At 42.9% G+C, this 20,102-nt stretch overlaps 1 protein-coding gene and 1 non-coding gene across 16 annotated transcripts in view; both read left to right on the top strand.

The window, feature by feature from the left end:
* Window positions 1–20,102, top strand: part of DLG2 (discs large MAGUK scaffold protein 2) — a 1,357,480-nt gene that overhangs the window by 865,260 nt on the left and 472,118 nt on the right. For 14 of the 15 annotated variants that reach the window (XM_056561360.1, XM_056561363.1, XM_056561361.1 and 11 more), the window contains one exon: window positions 11,531–11,614. In XM_056561360.1, the coding sequence (XP_056417335.1) occupies window positions 11,531–11,614 (84 nt within the window). Of the gene's footprint in view, window positions 1–1,477; window positions 1,850–11,530; window positions 11,615–20,102 lie in introns of those variants that run through there. The other variant, XM_056561368.1, reaches the window with a different exon arrangement.
* Window positions 12,608–12,679, top strand: TRNAA-CGC (transfer RNA alanine (anticodon CGC)). Its single transcript has one exon. It is a non-coding gene; the product is annotated as a tRNA-Ala (tRNA).

The raw sequence follows: 20,102 nt of genomic DNA on the forward strand, positions 1-20,102 counted from the left end.
GTAATTTATTTCCAAAACAGCTCCATGTCTGTCTCCAGGTTGGGTGTGGTATTACAACTTGGCTACATTCACTTCAAAGGAACTAAGCTGCAGAACCACACCCAACCTGGAGACAGATGGGGGAGCTGTTTTGGAAAGAAATTACCTGTCACACCAACATATCCAATTTAAATTTTGAGAAATTGGGAGTCCTTAAAGGGGTACTCTGGTGGAAATCTTTTATTTATTTATTTATTTATCTTTTTTAAATCAACTGGTGCCAGAAAGTTGAACAGATTTGTAATTAACTTCTATAAAAAAAAAGTCTTAATCCTTCCAGTACTTATTAGCTGCTGAATACTACGGGGGAAATTATTTTCTTTTTGGAACACAGAGCTCTCGGCTGACATCACGAGCACAGTGCTCTCTGCTGACATCTCTGTCCATTTTAGGAACTGTCCAGAGCAGCATATGTTTACTATGGTTTTTTTCCCCCCTTCTCTGGACAGTTCTTAAAATGGACAGAGATGTCAGCAGAGAGCACTGTGCTCGTGATGTCAGCAGAGAGCTCTGTGTTCCAAAAAGAAAAGAATTTCCTCTGTAGTATTCAGCAGCTAATAAGTACTGGAAGGATTAAGATTTTTTTATAGAAGTAATTTACAAATCTGTTTAACTTTCTGGCACCAGTTGATAAAAAAAAAAAAAAAAAAAAAAGTTTTGCACCGGAGTACCCCTTTAACAACATTTGCCGTAAAGTGTTCTGGCATCTGAACCGCGGTCACCATGCAGTTAACCAGATTTGTATAAAATGACCTTTCAGGGTTATGGTCACTCTACCCGCATCATCCTATATAGTTTCTTTTATGGTTATGACAGTACCGTGTGAACGGCGGCTATAGGACTCATCCTAGTCTTCTCATGCACCCCCTCCCCCTATACATTCTCTCCTCAATTAGTGTCCAGTGACTCTCGGTGACAGATCGGTTGTGACACTGGAATTTGTCGCTCGGCTCTCGTAGCCGCACACGGCACGGTGATCTTTAAAAGTCTCGCTACCAAGAAATGTTTTCCGTAGCCCTCAGAAACGAAATCTTCTCTTTTGCATAAACTCGTCGTGTCACTGGGAATCTGCTCATCTCCGGCTATCTGTATCGCGGGCGACGCTTGGACCTTTGCATTTTTTTTCTATTTTGTATTTTTTTTTTAAAGGTTACAAAATTAAAGCAACTCAAACCCCCACCCCCCCCCCCCCCCCCCCGCCTTCCTTGCGCTTCTGCGTTTTGGCAGTAGTGGTTGATAAACATAGCGTGGTCTGGTATCCCAGCTGTGCCGAGCATTGACTGCTTCAGCCTAGAGCAGGAATCCTGTCATCTTGGGCTGTGAAGTTGACTCATGTACTGACGAAGAGCTACGAGCGAGCGCGCGCTGCTCAGCAGCCCCTCGCGATGCTTTCCACATGGAGGAACCGCTCTAAAAGGACTCGCAACAGGACACCGCTCCTCATTTAGAGAGTCCTTCTCGGCACCAGGACGCCCCCATCTTGCACCATTAAGGTCTCGTCTTCTTAAAGGACATCATCGCGCTTGGTGGACGTAAGGAACCCCCAGAGCTTATCGTTTCCCCCCAAAACCAAAAAAAAATTATGTGTGACCCTCACTGTACTTGTGGATGGGAACACCCAACGCTGGGACATTATCCAAGTGTTGCCGGCCACTTACCCATGGGATCGCCCTACAATAAAGCCAGATCGTCGACCCGATGGGCCAATGGCCAGAAAGGCCCGTTCAGAGCGCTGGAGAAAGTGGCAGGTTCTTCTAGGGATTGGTGCGCGCCTTGTCCTTATTCTCAAGGATGGTTCAACATTCTCCAAGTAAGTAGCGAGCTCTACCGATCGCAGCTATTTTCAGGTTGTTACGGATGTAGCAGTGCTGAGTTTGTCATTTGACTTAATACAGGAATAAAACCATGATTAAAACATTGTTTCCCAACCATTGTTCCTCAATCTGTTGCCACACTACAACTCCCTGCATGCCCGGACAGCCGAAGGCTGTCCGGGCATGCTGGGAGCTGTAGTGTGGCAACAGTTGGAGGCACAAAACACTAGATTAAGTTAAGCCTACTGCATTATCGAAACTTTGAGGGTCATCAAAATGCTCAAGTAGTACAGTTCCAAAGTGCTAACACAGCTCTACCGTGTCTATGCAGATGTAGCAGAGCTGAGTGTGTGTTTTCGGGTCATTGTGGTTTTCATTGCCTTATCATAATTTTGCGGGTCATCAAAATGCAGTTGCAAAGAAACAAATTCAACTCTACTGTGTCAGCATAGTTGTAGTGGAGTAGAGTTGAGTGTGCTACTTGGGTTATTGTGGTTTTCCATTGGACTTCAGGTAAACACTAATAACATAATAAGGTATTTTCTTGTCACAAATTTAGCTCTGCTATATCGTAAAAAATGTTTATACGTTATGTACCTTCCATATATATATGTATTTTTATTATCATCCTCATATGCTGACGCAGAGAATGAACTACGGAGACATCCTGCAAACTCTACCATAGACAATAAAGCTTCATGGTGTAGCAGAGCTAAACCTGTCACCTTACTGTTTCCTCTGTGCTCCGCGTGTTAGGACAGCGCAGTCACATAAATAATGTGGTGTCAGGTTGAGTTTAGTCAAATTGCAAACTCATGCCCGCTGGATCTGTAACAATGCACAAATCGGAGCCAGAGGGAGAAAGTGAACTTTCTGGTTATCTGTGTTGTGGCTGGGCCTTGTGGTACGCCGCATGTTTGTCATGGTGATGGATCACTCAAGGGTTTTCCCAGGGCGTAGTCAGGTGCTTCCCTGGGTTGGCTGCAGGGGTCCCCACTGGGTGTTGGTAGCGAGATTGTCCCGGGCACACCCTGGCTGATGATGTTTCGGGGTGTACTTGGTGTCCGTGAAATGCGGGCAGAAGCCAAGACACTCGGACTGGAGGAGTCGCATTACAAACTGGTAACTTTACCAATGTAACTTTTTCCACAGGATGGAGGTACAAATCTTGAACAGACCTTACAGTCTCTAAAGGGGTACTCCGCCCTAGACATCTTATCCCCTATCCTCCGCTGGGGACCCCCGTGATCTCGGCTGTGGAACCCCAGACATCCGGAGCCCTGAGTGAACTTCGCTCCGTGCCGGTTGACTGGCGATGCGGGGTGGAGGCTCATGACGTCACGGCCATGCCCCCTCAATGCAAGTCTCAATGCTCTAAGCGGCACCCGACGCTCTAAGCTTCAGCGGCGGGACCCCCACGATCAGACATAAGATGTCTAGGGGTGGAGTACCCCTTTAAGGCTGTTACAGGTTGTTACCCATCTAGTGTAAGGAGGCATTCACACCACATGTCAGAAATCCGGCTTTCGGATCTGGTTGGGAAATTTCAAAACCGGGCGCTACCGTTTTCCAGCCGTGGTGTTATTGCCCTATAAAAGAGGCACAATGGGTCAAGCGCTACTCCATGGTTCTATTCTGCTCTGAAGGATGGTCATACTGGTTGGATTTTGGTGGATAGACTTGCCTGGAGTTGGTTGAACTGCAGATTCCTATTGCAGGATGCAGGTCTGAATGGAGATGTCAGCCAAGTAAAGTGGTCTAGGCTGAAGGCCATTACAGGTATCAGATGAAAGCAACAGGGTCCTGATGAAGTTAACCCTAATGGACTAAGAGTTGTAGTTTAAAAAGTTAATTTTTCAAGTGGCTGCTTGGACTTCTCAGTTCATAGGAACATCTGCTGCTAAACCTGTAGCTCCGATCAGTCTTCTGTAACTATAGCCCCAGATGTTATAGAAACTTAGCTCTGAAAACTACACAAAAACCTAGACCCCTCTAAGACTCAACTTGAAGACCAATAAGAGGGGGGATTTTCAGTTTTCTGGGCTAAAAAAAGTTTGGATATGAAAAAGGGTGTGGTTTAAGTGGAGTGAGTTTTAGCCACATTTAATAAATGCAAGTTTTTTTTTAAAGTTGCACTTTTTTTCCACAACTCCACTTAAAAGGTGGAGTACAAACATTAAAAAGTGTGTTGAAAAAACTGTGCAAATATTTGAGATCTGGGGACTGTTAAAGGGGTACTCCGCCCCTAGACATCTTATCCTCTATCCTAAGGATAGGGGATAAGATGTCTGATTGCAGGGGTCCCGCAAACTCCCTGCTGCACCGGGCATTCGTTTAGAGCGCTCGTGCCATCATGGCGACTCCCCACTCGTGACGTCATGGCCACGCCCCCTCAATGCAAGTCCATGGGAGGGGGCGTGTCTACCATCACGCCCCCTCCCATAGACTTGCATTGAGGGGGCGTGACCGTGATTTCACGAATGGGGCGTGGCCGTGACGTCACGAGTCTCTGGCGCTGCACCCGACGCGAGAGCAAGGACAACTCATGGAACTAGTTCATGACTATACAACTCTTGTGGATGGCGCATTGTCCTGCTGACAGTCCCCTTTATTAATAGGTAAAACAACTACCTAGGGTTACCTCAGGAAACTGAACTTATCAGACACTTATCCTCTATCCGCAGTATAGGGGAAAAGTGTCCGTTCTCGGACTCCCAGTTATCTCCTGTACAGGGCCCCGGTGTCCCCCAACTTCCTGGATGAGAGCAAGTGATGGCCCACTCAGCCAATCACAGGCTGAGGCAGGACACTTCTGTGGCCATTGATTGGCTGAGCAGTCCATCACTTGCTCTCCTCTAGAAAGTTGGGGGCTAGAGTGCGCCGAGAACGGGTAAGTTGGTGGTTGATAAGTGTCATTCCGGCACTCATCAAGTAGACGCAATTACTGAAGTGTTTATTCAAATCACATCATGGTACAGGTACAGGATGCTTTTCGGCGCAAGAGGCTTTCGTCAGGACTGGTAAGTAGCCAGGGCCCTGTTCAAGAGATTGCGGGGGGTCCCAGTGGTCAGATCGCCTACGATCAGACACTTATCCCCTATCCTATGGTATATAGGGGGCTGTTAAAGCCCGAACACTCAAAATATTAAATTTGTCTCCATGATATATTAAAACTTTTTTATATATATTTTTTTAATGGCAGGTACACTTTAACTGCGATATGAAGACTGCACATAGGGGGCGCCCTTTAATATTTTTGTTTTACAAGTTTGTAATAATTTGGCAGAGCACTAGATACTTTGATTAAAACTGAATATAAAACCAGTGGAGAGCAGAACTCCATTATAAAGAGTAATAAAGTGCGGTTTATGTTTATTTTTTATAATTAAAGCTGTTACAGTATATGTGATACTAAAGCCAATGACACCATTCCGTTATAGCGGCATAAAACATTTACTACTCACTACGAGAGGTGCGGAGATCACATTGGCTTCTCCTCATTACTCTTCACTTGAATGTTATTGTGGTTTACTTTAATGTGGGAGTTTGGGTTTTGCTCTTATGCTTTGCAATATTTTAACGAATTTATCTTTTTGGAATTTTTTTGTATTTGAAGATTTTTTTGTGTCAGTATTGGTATGAAAGGGAACGTATCACTTTGTACAACCAATATTACCTGCAAGCATCATGTAAAAGAGCAGGAGGAGCTGAGCAGATTGATATGTAGGTTGGTGGGAAAAGATCCTTCTGGGTTAAGAAGTCCAGTGGGTGGGGCTACTCATTGAATGAAACCACCCACAGGACTCCTAAGACGAGAATGGGCAGAGATCTCAATCTGTAGTATCGTATACTGAATCTTTCTACACAAAACTATATAGGAATCTCTGCGCTGATCCTTCTTCTCTATAACACGATGCCATAGATTGGACTGTATTCTAGTGGTGAAAAGAGAAAGCTCCCAAATATGGTAGTGGGTTCCATTATTCGGACGGGGGGGGAGGGGGTCGGCAGAGGCGTAGCTTGTAGTCAAGAGAATGGTAAGCACTATGGTGTAGCCTCCTGGGGGTGGGGTTGGTGTATCTCCAATCTGATTTGTAATAGACTCAAAGGGGGAGATTTATCGAAACCTGTCCGGATGAAAAGTTGCTGAGTTGCCCATAGCAACCAATCAGATCACTTCTTTCATTTTTCAGAGGCCTTTTCAAAAATGAAAGAAGCGATCTGATTGGTTGCTATAGGCAACTCAGCAACTTTTCATCTGGATAGGCTTTGATATATCTTCCCCAAGACTCTGCTTAAAGGTGTACTCCGCAACTAGACATCTTATCCCCTATCCAAAGGATAGGGGATAAGATGTCAGATCGCCACGGTCCCGCTGCTGGGGAGCCCCCGGGATTGCCGCTGCGGCACCACGCTGTCATTACTGCACAGAGCGAGTTCGCTCTGTGCGTAATGACGGGCGATACAGGGGACGGAGCAGCGTGACGTCATGGCTCCGCCCCTCGTGACATCACGGCCCGCCCCCTTAATGCAAGTCTATGGCAGGGGCGTGACGACCACCACGCCCCCTCCCACAGACTCGTATTGAGGGGGGGTGGACCGTGACGTCATGAGGGGCGGAGCCATGACATCACGCTGCTCCGTCCCCTGTATCGCCCGTCATTACGCACAGAGCGAACTCGCTCTGTGCAGTAATGACAGCGCGGTGCCGCAGCTGCAATCCCGGGGGCTCCCCAGCAGCGGGACCGTGGCGATCTGACATCGTATCCCCTATCCATTGGATAGGGGATAAGATGTCTAGGGGCTGAGTACCCCTTTAATGTGTAAACCTGTCTAGATGAAAAGTTGCACAGTTGCCCATAGCAACCAATCAGATCACTTCTTTCATTTTTGAAAAGGCCTCTAAAAAGTGAAAGAAGAGATCTGATTGGTTGCTATGGGCAACTCAGCAACTTTTCCTCAGGACAGATTTTGATAAATCTCCCCCTTAGTTCTGAACGCTTTGTGCGTGCTGTGGGGTCGGCAATGCCCGCTCATGACGTCACGCCACGCCCCCTCAATATAAGTCTATGGGAGGGGGCATGACATCACGAGGGGGTGTGGCCGACCCCTCGCAGCGCGCACAAAGCGTTCGGAACTAAATTTTCCGAACGCTGGCCAGTGGAATACCCCTTTAAGATTTTTAGTTATCTCAGTGCAGAGCGCTATAAGGCTACGTTCACACACAGTATTTTCGCCTTTATTTTGGTCCCCATTTCTTGTTTACCCAAACCAGGAGTGGAACCGGCACAGAAGATAATATAATGCAAACATTTCCATCTTCACTCTTGGTTATGATAAACAAGAAATAGTGACTAAAACGAGGATGAAAATACTGTGTGTGAACAAGAATGATATATACAAACCGTAAGATATCATGAAAATAACTACAGCACTTCACCAGAGCACCCTGACATGTGGCCTGCTGGACAAAGAGAAATTCTTATAGTTTGTTATTATTTCCTTTTATGAAGATGTATTACAGTTCTGTCATTATTACCTCTAGATTATAGAGATTGGCTTTATATATTACTGTGTGTTGAGTTACATCAATTCGGGCACATATGGGTTATATTCTGAGGGAATTTATTTAGTGCTGCTTGGGTAGATAAATGATGCAGGTTGTTATGGTAACAGACCGAACATTCTGTCAAAATGTCTGAACCTATCTGTCCAGTCTATCTGATATTTATCTACACGTATCTATCTATCTCATATTTATATGTCTATCTATCTCATATCTATCTATCTATCTCATATCTATCTATCTATCTATCTCATATCTATCTATCTATCTCCTATCTATCTCCTATCTATCTCATATCTATCTATCTCATATGTATGTGTCTATCTATCTCATATCTATCTATCTCATATCTATCTATCTATCTCATATCTATCTATCTCGTATCTATCTATCTATCTTTCTATCTCCTATCTATCTATCTATCTATCTATCTAAGATGCAGAAAATATAGCAGCACACCCAGTAGTAAAGTGCAAAAATCGGGATTTATTGACCCATATCAGATGCGACGTTTCGACGGCATCCCGCCATCTTTTTCAAGCATGATACACAGGTTACAACATCCGCATTATATCAGGTGTGTGACAGCAGTGGGGAATGCCATTATAAAAGATTTTTCAGATGGAAAAAGTAAATTTATTCTGACATTACTCGAGATGGTACTCAAAAATAACTATTTTATGTTCAATGATTCTTTTTATTTACAGTTGACAGGGACCGCCATGGGCACGAACGTGGCACCTACGTATGCCAACGTGTTCATGGCGGCCCTGGAGGAAGATGTCGTCTATGTGTGCCACCACTTCAGCCATGTGCTGGGGTGGTGGCGCTACATCGACGACATCTTCCTCATCTGGACGGGCACCAATACCCAGTTACATGACTTTTTTAATTTTTTGAACCAGGTTAATGATCACATTAAATTTACGCTAACTACATCCTCGACGGCAATACAGTTTTTAGATACACTAGTCGTAATTGAAGGAGATCGTCTTAATACCGACTTATACACAAAACCGACCGATTGCAACTCAATTGTTCGATATGACAGCCACCATCCCCGCCCCATGGTTCGGTCCCTCCCATCAAGCCAGATGTTGAGGGTCCGCCGTGTGGTAGGGATGGATGACAAATTGGAACCAGCATTGAACAAAATGATTTCCAACTTTACTAAAAGGGGTTACCCCCGTAATCTATTACAGGAGAGCAAAGAGAAAGTCCTAACCATGGGGAGACGGGAACTGATACACAATAAACAGAAAAAGGCTAGCTTACCTAGAATGGCTTTTGTATCTACCTACAATACTTACTCAGGCAGAATAGCGAATATCATCCGCAAACACTGGTCCATAGTGAGTGAATATCACCCGACGGTCCCCGACTTTAGGGTACCCCCGTTAATGTCCTACCGTAAGTCACCTAGTCTGAAAGACAAATTGGTTAAAACTGATGTGTCTCTGAAACCCAATGAACAACAGAGATATCTAACAGTTAAACAAAGAGGTTCCTTTCCATGCCGGAACTGTATTAACTGTCCCCGCATGCTTAAAGGACCAACATTTGTACACCCTAAGACCAATCGAGAGTACAAAATTAACCACTACCTGACATGCACCTCGAGTTTTGTAGTGTACATCTTGACCTGCCCCTGTCGCCTTCTGTATGTGGGAGAGACAACCCTCGACTTCCGTACCCGCCTCAACCAACACCGGTACTCCATCCGAAAAGCTCGGATGGATCTGCCGGTGTCGAAACATTTTGTTGAGGCGGGACATACAGAGGGCGACTTGAGATACATTTTGGTTGACCATGTCCCACTGCTTAAGCGCGGGGGAGACAGGGTCAGTCTACTAAAGAAAAGGGAACTATTTTGGATTTTTGAACTTGAATCTTTACGCCCTAAGGGTCTAAATGTCGATTTTGCCATTACACCATCCATTTACAGGGCCTAGAATCATGCTCCTCATCAGAGAATAGTACACAGGTTTATTTTATTCCTAAACGGTATACTATGTATTTAAATACTTGTGTGTCTTTGACACTTATACTATTCTCTCTTTCTTTTTAGATTTCAAGCAATACGATACCGAAGAGACAAATCCAACTATTCTCCTGCCCAGCTATAACTGTTTCTCTAGTCAATTATTGTTTCAAATTGGTGATGTTAGATTTACTCTACTACTGTATACCATATAGATATATGTCCTCTGACCGTTGGTCAGAGGAGACATCCAAAAATTTACTATAAATTCTAGATAAATATAACACCATTTTGTTACCCTTTTTCTTTTTTGATCTTCTACACAATTGTGTTGGGATCACTATTTTTATACTATTGGACACATTATGCATCTATGATTCATCATACGTGCTTCACACTAGTGAAACACTGTCTTGATTATAATAAATTATTTCTAAGTATCACTAATTAATTTTATAATTTCACGTTATCACTATCATTACTGTGTTAATTTTTATACTTTGCACACTGGGTTATTATATATCCCCATAATTTTTATACATGTTTGCACTTTATTATTATTATTCCTTTTCACATTTTTTTAAATACCATATCACTTTTTGTTTTTTCCTTTCGCCACGTTCTACCGTTTTCCCGGTGGGACGTGTCGGAAATCCATTTTTTTTTGGTCACTTTTATAATAATAAAAAATTTTTTTTCCATTACTCAGTTATGCCTCTGTACACACTGTGCTGCGGTCCGCATGCGTTTTCCGCAATGTTGGGGAGGACGCAGGAGCTCACAACAGTGTGTACAATGACATGGGCGGGAGTCCCACCTAAGGCATCTAGCACATTGATCTTTCAAATCATTACCTCTAGAATCTTCATATTAATTTTTAACACTATGCACGTTATACCACAATATGTGCGCATGCGCCGAACCGGCTGGCTGAAGCCGGTGAAGCCCATGTGACGCATGTGATCAGGTGATGATCACATGACTGCCGGATACCGATGCGGAAGTATACAACGCCGTTATGGCGTCTATGGGCGTGCAGGAGTCTGTGGATCTGTCTCAAGGTAGAATACATGTTTTTAATTGTTTTTAATTCACTGCTGATTTGGCGCACCTGTGGATTCTGAACTAGGGATATTGATATATGTTTATTTTTTATATTTTGTACCTAATCTATATTCATGTTATGATTGATTGATTTTGTCACTTACGTTTTTTATATTTTGTATACACTTTACTCCCATGATTGTATATTTGATCACTGTTTATAACACTTTTTATACTTGATTGTTTGTTAATCACACACCTGATATAATGCGGATGTTGTAACCTGTGTATCATGCTTGAAAAAGATGGCGGGATGCCGTCGAAACGTCGCATCTGATATGGGTCAATAAATCCCGATTTTTGCACTTTACTACTGGGTGTGCTGCTATATTTTCTGCATCTTGGATTATCTGAGCTGTCTGCGATTGGGACTGCTATCCTTGCCTGCACCCCAAGACTTGCAGAGTACGTGGTTGTGCTGCCTACCTTCTACATTGATATCTATCTATCTATCTATCTCATATCTATCTCATATCTATCTTTCTCATATCTATCTATCTATCTATCTATCTATCTCATATCTATCTATCTATCTCATATCTATCTATCTATCTATCTCATATCTATCTATCTATCTATCTCATATCTATCTATCTCATATCTATCTATCTCATATCTATCTCATATCTATCTATCTCATATCTATCTCATATCTATCTATCTCATATCTATCTATCTATCTATCTCATATCTATCTATCTCATATCTATCTATCTCATATCTATCTCATATCTATCTATCTCATATCTATCTATCTATCTATCTCATATCTATCTATCTCATATCTATCTATCTCATATCTATCTATCTCATATCTATCTATCTCATATCTATCTCATATCTATCTATCTAGACTTACATAGACCATATTCACCTTGCAAATACGGATACAGAAGTTTCTCACAATTTTACAGTTGCATTTTTTTTTTGCATAAAATACACTGTGTGAACAAAGCCTAAAGTGTCGTGTTTATCTTTGTTTTTGTAAATCTTCTCCTTATCTAATGGATCTTTCTTCTTTTCTAGGCCAGCCCTGCACCAATCATTGTCAATACGGATACTCTGGATACAATCCCTTATGTCAGCTACACCCCATTTCATGAAAACACGGTAAGACATTTTATTATTATAGTCACCTGATCCTTATACTGTTATGGTAATAAAATAATACAGAGCATCCGTATGTCAGTGTTATATAAGCAGGTTTTTTTATACTCTTTAAGTGGTAAATGTAAATCTTTCACATTAATAGAGCAGGTATAGTCTTGTACATATGGGACAGTATTATAGTAGTTATATTATTGTATATAGGGGCAGTATTATAGTAGTTATATTCTTGTATATAGAAGCAGTATTATAGTAGTTATATTCTTGTATATAGAAGCAGGATTATAGCAGTTATATTCTTATGTATAGGGGCAGTATTATAGTAGTTATATTCTTGTATATAGCAGCAGTATTATAGTAGTTATATTCTTGTATATAGAAGCAGTATTATAGCAGTTATATTCTTGTATATAGAAGCAGTATTATAGTAGTTATATTCTTGTATATAGGAGCAGTATTATAGTAGTTATATTCTTGTATATAGGAGCAGTATTATAGTAGTTATATTCTTGTATATAGGAGCAGTATTGTAGTAGTTATATTCTTGTATATAGGAGGCAGTATTATAGTAGTTATATTCTTATATATAGGAGGCTGTATTATAGTAGTTATATTCTTGTATATAGGAGCAGTATTATAGTAGTTATATTCTTGTATATAGGAGGCAGTATTATAGTAGTTATATTCTTATATATAGGAGGCTGTATTATAGTAGTTATATTCTTGTATATAGGAGCAGTATTATAGTAGTTATATTCTTGTATATAGGAGCAGTATTATAGTAGTTATATTCTTGTATATAGCAGCAGTATTATAGTAGTTATATTCTTGTATATAGAAGCAGTATTATAGCAGTTATATTCTTGTATATAGGAGCAGTATTATAGTAGTTATATTCTTGTATATAGGAGCAGTATTATAGTAGTTATATTCTTGTATATAGGAGCAGTATTGTAGTAGTTATATTCTTGTATATAGGAGGCAGTATTATAGTATGGGGGTGTAGCTCAGTGGTAGAGCGCATGCTTCGCATGTATGAGGTCCCGGGCTCAATCCCCGGCATCTCCAAAAATGGGAGCAGTATTATAGTAGTTATATTCTTATATATAGGAGGCTGTATTATAGTAGTTATATTCTTGTATATAGGAGCAGTATTATAGTAGTTATATTCTTGTACATAGGAGCAGTATTATAGTAGTTATATTCTTGTATATAGGAGCAGTATTATAGTAGTTATATTCTTGTATATAGGAGCAGTATTATAGTAGTTATATTCTTGTATATAAGAGGCAGTATTATAGTAGTTATATTCTTGTATATAGGAGCAGTATTATAGTAGTTATATTCTTGTATATAAGAGGCAGTATCATTGTAGTTATATTCTTGTATATAGTAGGCAGTATTATAGTAGTTATATTCTTTTATATAGGAGGCAGTATTATAGTAGTTATATTCTTGTACATAGGAGCAGTATTATAGTAGTTATATTCTTGTATATAGGAGCAGTATTATAGTAGTTATATTCTTGTATATAGGGGCAGTATTATAGTAGTTATATTCTTGTATATAGGAGCAGTATTATAGTAGTTATATTCTTGTATATAGGAGCAGTATTATAGTAGTTATATTCTTGTATATAGGAGCAGTATTATAGAGGGTATTTTACTTACCGTAATTCTTCTTTCCTCGAGTCCCGAAGGCAGCACAGAAGGGATATTCCTAGTTCGCCATCCCAAATCAGGACCATCCCCTAGAATAAAATTAACATAATTGCTGGGCTGGGCCAGAGGCTCCATATAGGTACCCAGCATACACTGCATCTTGTGTAAATAAAATAGACCGAAAAACCGCAAAACTTATTTATTGGGTGGGTATTGTGCTGCCTTCGCGATTCGAGGAAAGAAGAATTACAGTAAGTAAAATACCCTCTTTCCTCTTCGTCCCTCTGGCAGCACAGAAGGGATCTAAAATAGAAACAAAAGGGGGGGATTATTCTCTACATGCCGCAGACAATACTCCGGTGCTGAAGGCTGGGTTTGGGTTCTGAAAATCCAGCCTGTAGTGCTTAACAAACGTGGAGGAAGAGGACCAAGAAGCCGCAGCACAGATATCCATCAATGGCACCTGCTCCCGCTCCGCCCAGGAGGTGGACGTGGAACGCGTTGAGTGGGCCCGTAAGGGTGCTGGAGGCTCCTTTCCTTCACCAACATAGGCCTCCACGATGGTCATCCGAATCCATCTGGCCAAAGTATCCTTAGAGGCCTTCTTCCCCTTGTTGATCCCTGCTGGTAAAACAAATAGATTTTCTTCTCTGCGAAACTCCTGCACCCTCTGAAGATAGCAGGATAAAGATCGCTTTACATCCAGCCGATGCAACCGCTGTTGCTCTTCAGATTCCGGCTCTGGATAGAAAACTGGCAGAAACACCTCCTTATTAATATTGGTAGTGTTGGCCACCTTCGGCCGGAACAGAGGTAAGGTTCTCAATCTTACTCCTTCTGGCAGGATCCTAAGATAGGGCTCCCTGGCAGAAAGAGCCTGGAGTTCTCCCACTCTTTTCGCTGAGGTCACAGCCACAAGGAACAGCAACTTCATTGACAGCCACTTCAATTCCACTTCTTCAATGGGCTCAAAGGGAGCTCTGGTTAGAGCATTTAATACCAACACCAAGTCCAAGGAGGCTACCGGGGTACGGACGATGGGTCTTAATTTGTTAAGCGCCTTGAAAAACCTGGTGACAAGCGATTCTGATGCAAATCTTCCATCCGTCATTGCGTTGATGGCCGTCATGTGCACCTCTAAAGTGTTTTAACCCTTTTTCATATCCTTCCTGAAGGAACTGAAGAATGGTCGTGACCGAGATCTGGCAGCTCTTCTCAGCTAGCCAACTCTGAAATCTTCTCCACAATCTAGTGTAAACAAAGTTGGTGGACGATCTTCTAGATGACATGAGAGTATTCACAACTTCCTCTGAGAAACCCTGCTGAATTAATCTTTGCCTTTCAGGTACCATGCTGTAAGGTGTAATCTCTCTGGGTGAGGATAGAAGATCCGGTACCTCGGGAAATCTGAAGAAGTTCCCGTCTGCCAATTGTAGTACCACCGGAAACCATGCCCTGCAGGGCCAAAAAGGTGTCACTAGAATCACCGTAGGACGTTCTCTCAAGATCTTGCTGAGGACCCTCGGTAGAACAGGCAGAGGCGGAAATATGTACAGAAATTTCTTGCTCCACCGAATGGAGAACGCATCGAGAACTTCTGGCTGCTCCCAGGCCCTCAGCGAGCCGAACCTGCTCAGCTGATGGTTCTGACGCGTCGCCATGAGATCTATGTTAGGGGTTCCCCATCTGTCCACTAGGCTATTGAAATATAATGGATTCAGAGCCCACTCTGTAGGCAGGAGCTCTTCCCGGCTCAACAGATCCGCTCGCTGATTCAAGGTTCCCTTTATGTGAACCGCCTTGAGATCCAACACAACTGGCTCTGCCCAAGCCATGATTTGGGCACAAAGCTTTTGAAGGGGAAGACACCGTGTCCCTCCCTGCTTGTTTACATAGAATGCAGCAGTCACATTGTCTGTTCTTATCAGCACCGATTTTCCTGCGACATAGTGCTCTAAGTGACGGAGGGCCAGGAGTATGGCCAAAAGCTCTCGGAAATTTGAAGATTTTACACTCATTTCCGATGACCATGAACCCTGAATCCAGTTGTCCTCTAAATGGGCACCCCATCCGATGGCAGAGGCATCTGTAGTGATAGCTATCTGCTGACCTGTAAGGAAGCACTTGCCCTTGCACAGATTGACTTGTTTGGTCCACCATAGAAGACCCCGCCTCACTCCATAAGATATTGTGATGAATGATTCCAGAGCTGTCCAGTTCTTGTTCCAAACTTTTAGAATTTCCGCCTGGAACTCTCTGAAGTGGGCTCTTGCCCACGGCACTGCTTCTATGGAAGCCGTCAGAATGCCCAGGATGCTCATGGCCTTTCTGATGGAGATCCTCGGTCTGTGAAACAAACCTAGAATCAACTTCTTCACCTGTGACACTTTCTCTTCTGGCAGGAAAATCTTCATCTCCACCAAATCCACAATTAACCCTAAAAATAGCATGCGAGGGGCTGATGTTAATCTGGATTTTTGGTAATTTGCCAAAAACCCCACTTCTTGCAGTAACTGAAGACATATCTGGAGATGCTCTAGCAGGACATCTGGGCTGCTGGCTATAATGAGCCAATCGTCCAGATACGGCACAATCCGAATCTTCTGAAGACGAAGAAAAGCTACCACGACTACCACCAATTTTGTAAATACTCTTGGGGCTGCTGTCAATCCAAATGGCAAAGCTCGAAACTGAAAATGAAGAACATGCTGCTGCGTCTGGAGTGCCACCCTGAGGAATCTTCTGTCCTGTTCCCTGATGGGTACATGGAGATACGCATCTCTCAGGTCTAGACACACCATGACATCTCCTTTCTGGACAATGTTGTAGAGAGATCGAATATTGTCCATCTTGAACTTGTTCTTTTGAAGGTGCTTGTTGAGGAAGTGCAGGTCTATTATAAGACGCCATCTGCCATCTGGCTTGGGCACAGGGAAGACATGAGAGTATATTCCCTGAAACTCTTGTCCGGGGGGAACAGGTTCCAGCGCGCCCTTTTGCCGGAACTCTGCTAGAAGAGAGAGGACTCTCTGATCTTGCCCTTGATTCTTTACGAATCTGTCTCTTGGCTGATGCATAAATTCTAAACCGTATCCTTTGCGGATGATCTGAAGAACCCACGGATCTGACGTCACCTTTTCCCACTCTCTGGAAAAGTTCAGTAGTCTTGCGCCCACCAGATCCACGGACCTGGCGTCAGAACTCCGGTTTGACATTGGATGCTCCTCCTTGTCTCTTCTTGTTTTTGTCCTGATATCTAGGCTGGAACTTCTTATCTCTATTGTACTGTCCTTTACAAAATCCTGTTCTGGGACCCTGTCCCCGAAATCTTCTGAATGATTTCCGAAAGGAATGCGGCAGCACTAGTTGTTTATCTCTGTTGTTCCGTTTCAGTACTTTGTCCAATCGCTTTCCAATTAGCTTCCCTGGCTGGAAAGGTAACGCACAAAAATGAGATTTAGAAGACGTATCTCCTGACCATGGTTTTAACCAGATTGCCCTGCGTGCGGATTTCATAGACGAAAGTTGGTGAACCAAGTCCTGTCTAGGGACTCCCGACTGGATGTCACGCGACAATTGGCTTAGCCACAGCCTTAGCGCCCTGGACACCGGAACTGACCACAGTGCAGCCTTACTCAGAGCGGCCAGATTAAGATGAGACCTTTTAAGGAACATATCGACCTTCTTATCCATTGGATCTTTTAGTAGAATAGATTCATCTGCTGGGAAAAAATACTTTTTAGATACCCTAGCGATAGCCGTATCCACCCCAGCAGGTTGGTCCCAGTCTTCGGACACTGCCGGATCCAGCCTGTACATAGCCTTGAATCTTGATCCGAGATCCATTCTTCTGTCCGGCTTCTTCCACTCCTTTTCCATAATGCTGTCAAGCACCTGGTGTCCGGGAAGTACGGTTGCCTTTTTCTTAGGAAAGTAGAATAAAGCCTCCTTATCCTGGCTAGACTTCTCATGCCTTCCTGACTCAATGGAACCTTTTACCTTCTTTATGAGTGCTTCCGCGCTCTCTTTCTTGAAGAGGAAGAAATCTTCTGACACGAATTCAGCCTCAGAGGAAGAGTCTGAAGATCCCGAAGCTGAGGACGAGGAAGAGGATGAAGAATATTTTTTTTTATATGCCTTTCTCTTCCTCTTACTAGATGGACCTGCTATAGAAGACGCTGAGTCTGAAGCAGAGGATGATAAAACTCTTTTTGCATGCTTCTTACTTTTTCTTTTACTATGACCAGAACGCCTAGGCCTAGGCGATTCTAAGGAAGACTCAGAAGAAGAAGACTCCTTCCTAGCGTGCTTCTTCTTCTTAACCTTGGCCGTGTCTTCCGCAAAGTTGTCACGAAACCAAGAAAAAAAGGTTTTTGCCTCAGATGCCAGAGAACATGACTCTTCTGGGGGTGAACAGACCTCACACAGATCTGACGGCCACCCATCTTTTAAATTTTGCAGGCAGCTGATACACTTCTTTACTTTAGGTACTGCCGCTGCTTTCTTCTTAAAGGCACAACGATCGCAGTCATCGTATGGGCAGTCCTCTGGCATCGGCTGCTCACAGGATACGCAGCACCTATGTTTTGCCTTGGAAGTTCTTTTCCCTGATTCAGCACTCTTTTCGGACGACATTTTGGGGAGAGAACACACAATCCCTGCACTGAATACTTTATTTATAAGAAAAAGAACCCACAAGCAACTCCTGGACCTTTATCTTACCTTATCAGACCCAGAACCCGGCTGCCCAGCTCAGAGAGACCGGAGCAGCACAGGAACTGGGCTGATAAAGCCTATGTGCCGACCCCCCGGGGCGCAGGATCCCTTTGGTGACGTCACAAGCGCGCGCCATCCAGCGGCACAAGAGAACAGCTGGAGCCGCGCGCACCAGCCCACAGCTTACAGGAAGACGCGCGCACACTCCCCCTACACAGGAAGCGCGCGCACTGAACAGGGAAGATGCGCACGGCCCGGACCACAGCAGGCCGGCCCGAAACAGCAGAACAACTGGAGGTAAGATGCTCCTTCCGCATAGAAAAACAGGCAGGATAACAATAATCGCATGCTGGCCCAAGCAAACCACCGGCCCTAGGGACTAGGACCTCGTCCCGATCCCCACAACTGCTGCCATACATGAAGTCCGTGCCCCGCACCGACACCCGAGGTTAGCACTACTCTGCTAACAAAACTGCCACAGCCCCGCAGTGACTAAGACAACCAGGACCCCCTATCCTGGATTGAAACCAGAGACCCCGCAATGGTTCCCCTAAAGATTACATCTTACTTACCAGTTCACTGGCACTGACTTAGCCAGAGACCCCGCACCAGCCACTAAACCTTACCAGGACAACGCGCCGGTATAGGTTACACCAGAGACCCCTCACTGGAAACGTAGTAGCCAAGACCCCGCAAGGCTAAGAAATCCTCCGAGGTAGGGATGATCCATATCTGGAAGGAGGACTAAAAAAAACACAAGATGCAGTGTATGCTGGGTACCTATATGGAGCCTCTGGCCCAGCCCAGCAATTATGTTAATTTTATTCTAGGGGATGGTCTTGATTTGGGATGGCGAACTAGGAATATCCCTTCTGTGCTGCCAGAGGGTCGAAGAGGAAAGTAGTTATATTCTTGTATATAGAAGCAGTATTATAGCAGTTATATTCTTGTATATACGAGCAGTATTATAGTAGTTACATTTTTGTATATAGAAGGCAGTATTATAGTAGTTATATGACAAAAAAGAAGAAAAATGAAGATACCGCACTCACCCACTGTATGTACTTGAAGATGTGGATTTATTCAGATCCTTGAAGATGGATCCATGAGGTGGAGGACATGGAGGGGGATGAACGCCAGGACTAGTTTCGCGCCGGACGGCGCTTCCTCTGACTGGGTAGCCCAGTTAGAGGAAGCACCGTCCGGCGCGGAACTAGTCCTGGCGTTCATCCCCCTCCATGTCCTCCACCTCATGGATCCATCTTCAAGGATCTGAATAAATCCACATCTTCAAGTACATACAGTGGGTGAGTGCGGTATCTTCATTTTTCTTCTTTTTTGTCATATTGATGGACTACCGAATTTATACCTGCACCCCCAGGGATTACTTATACCTGAAGCTCCAAGATTACACCTCCACGAATTGTTCTTAAATGGTTGTTACTTAGGGAGTCCAGTCCCTGCTGCCACTCACCTCTCTTCACTCGGATTTTTATAGTAGTTATATTCTTGTATATAGGGGCAGTATTATAGTAGTTATATTCTTGTATATAGAAGCAGTATTATAGCAGTTATATTCTTGTATATAGGAGCAGTATAATAGTAGTTATATTCTTGTATATAGGAGCAGTATTATAGCAGTTATATTCTTGTATATAGGAGCAGTATAATAGTAGTTATATTCTTGTATATAGGAGCAGTATTATAGTAGTTACATTCTTGTATATAGGAGGCAGTATTATAGCAGTTATATTCTTGTATATAGGAGCAGTATAATAGTAGTTACATTCTTGTATATAGGAGGCAGTATTATAGTAGTTATATTCTTGTATATAGGGGCAGTATTATAGTAGTTATATTCTTGTATATAGGAGCAGTATTATAGTAGTTATATTCTTGTATATAGGAGCAGTATTATAGTAGTTATATTCTTGTATATAGAAGCAGTATTATAGCAGTTATATTCTTGTATATAGGAGCAGTATAATATTAGTTATATTCTTGTATATTGTAGCAATATTATAGTAGTTATATTCTTCTATATAGGAGCAGTATTATAGTAGTTATATTCTTCTATATAGGAGACAGTATTATAGTAGTTATATTCTTGTATA

Source organism: Hyla sarda, chromosome 2 (genome assembly GCF_029499605.1).
Source record: "Hyla sarda isolate aHylSar1 chromosome 2, aHylSar1.hap1, whole genome shotgun sequence".
NCBI classification, from domain to species: domain Eukaryota; kingdom Metazoa; phylum Chordata; class Amphibia; order Anura; family Hylidae; genus Hyla; species Hyla sarda.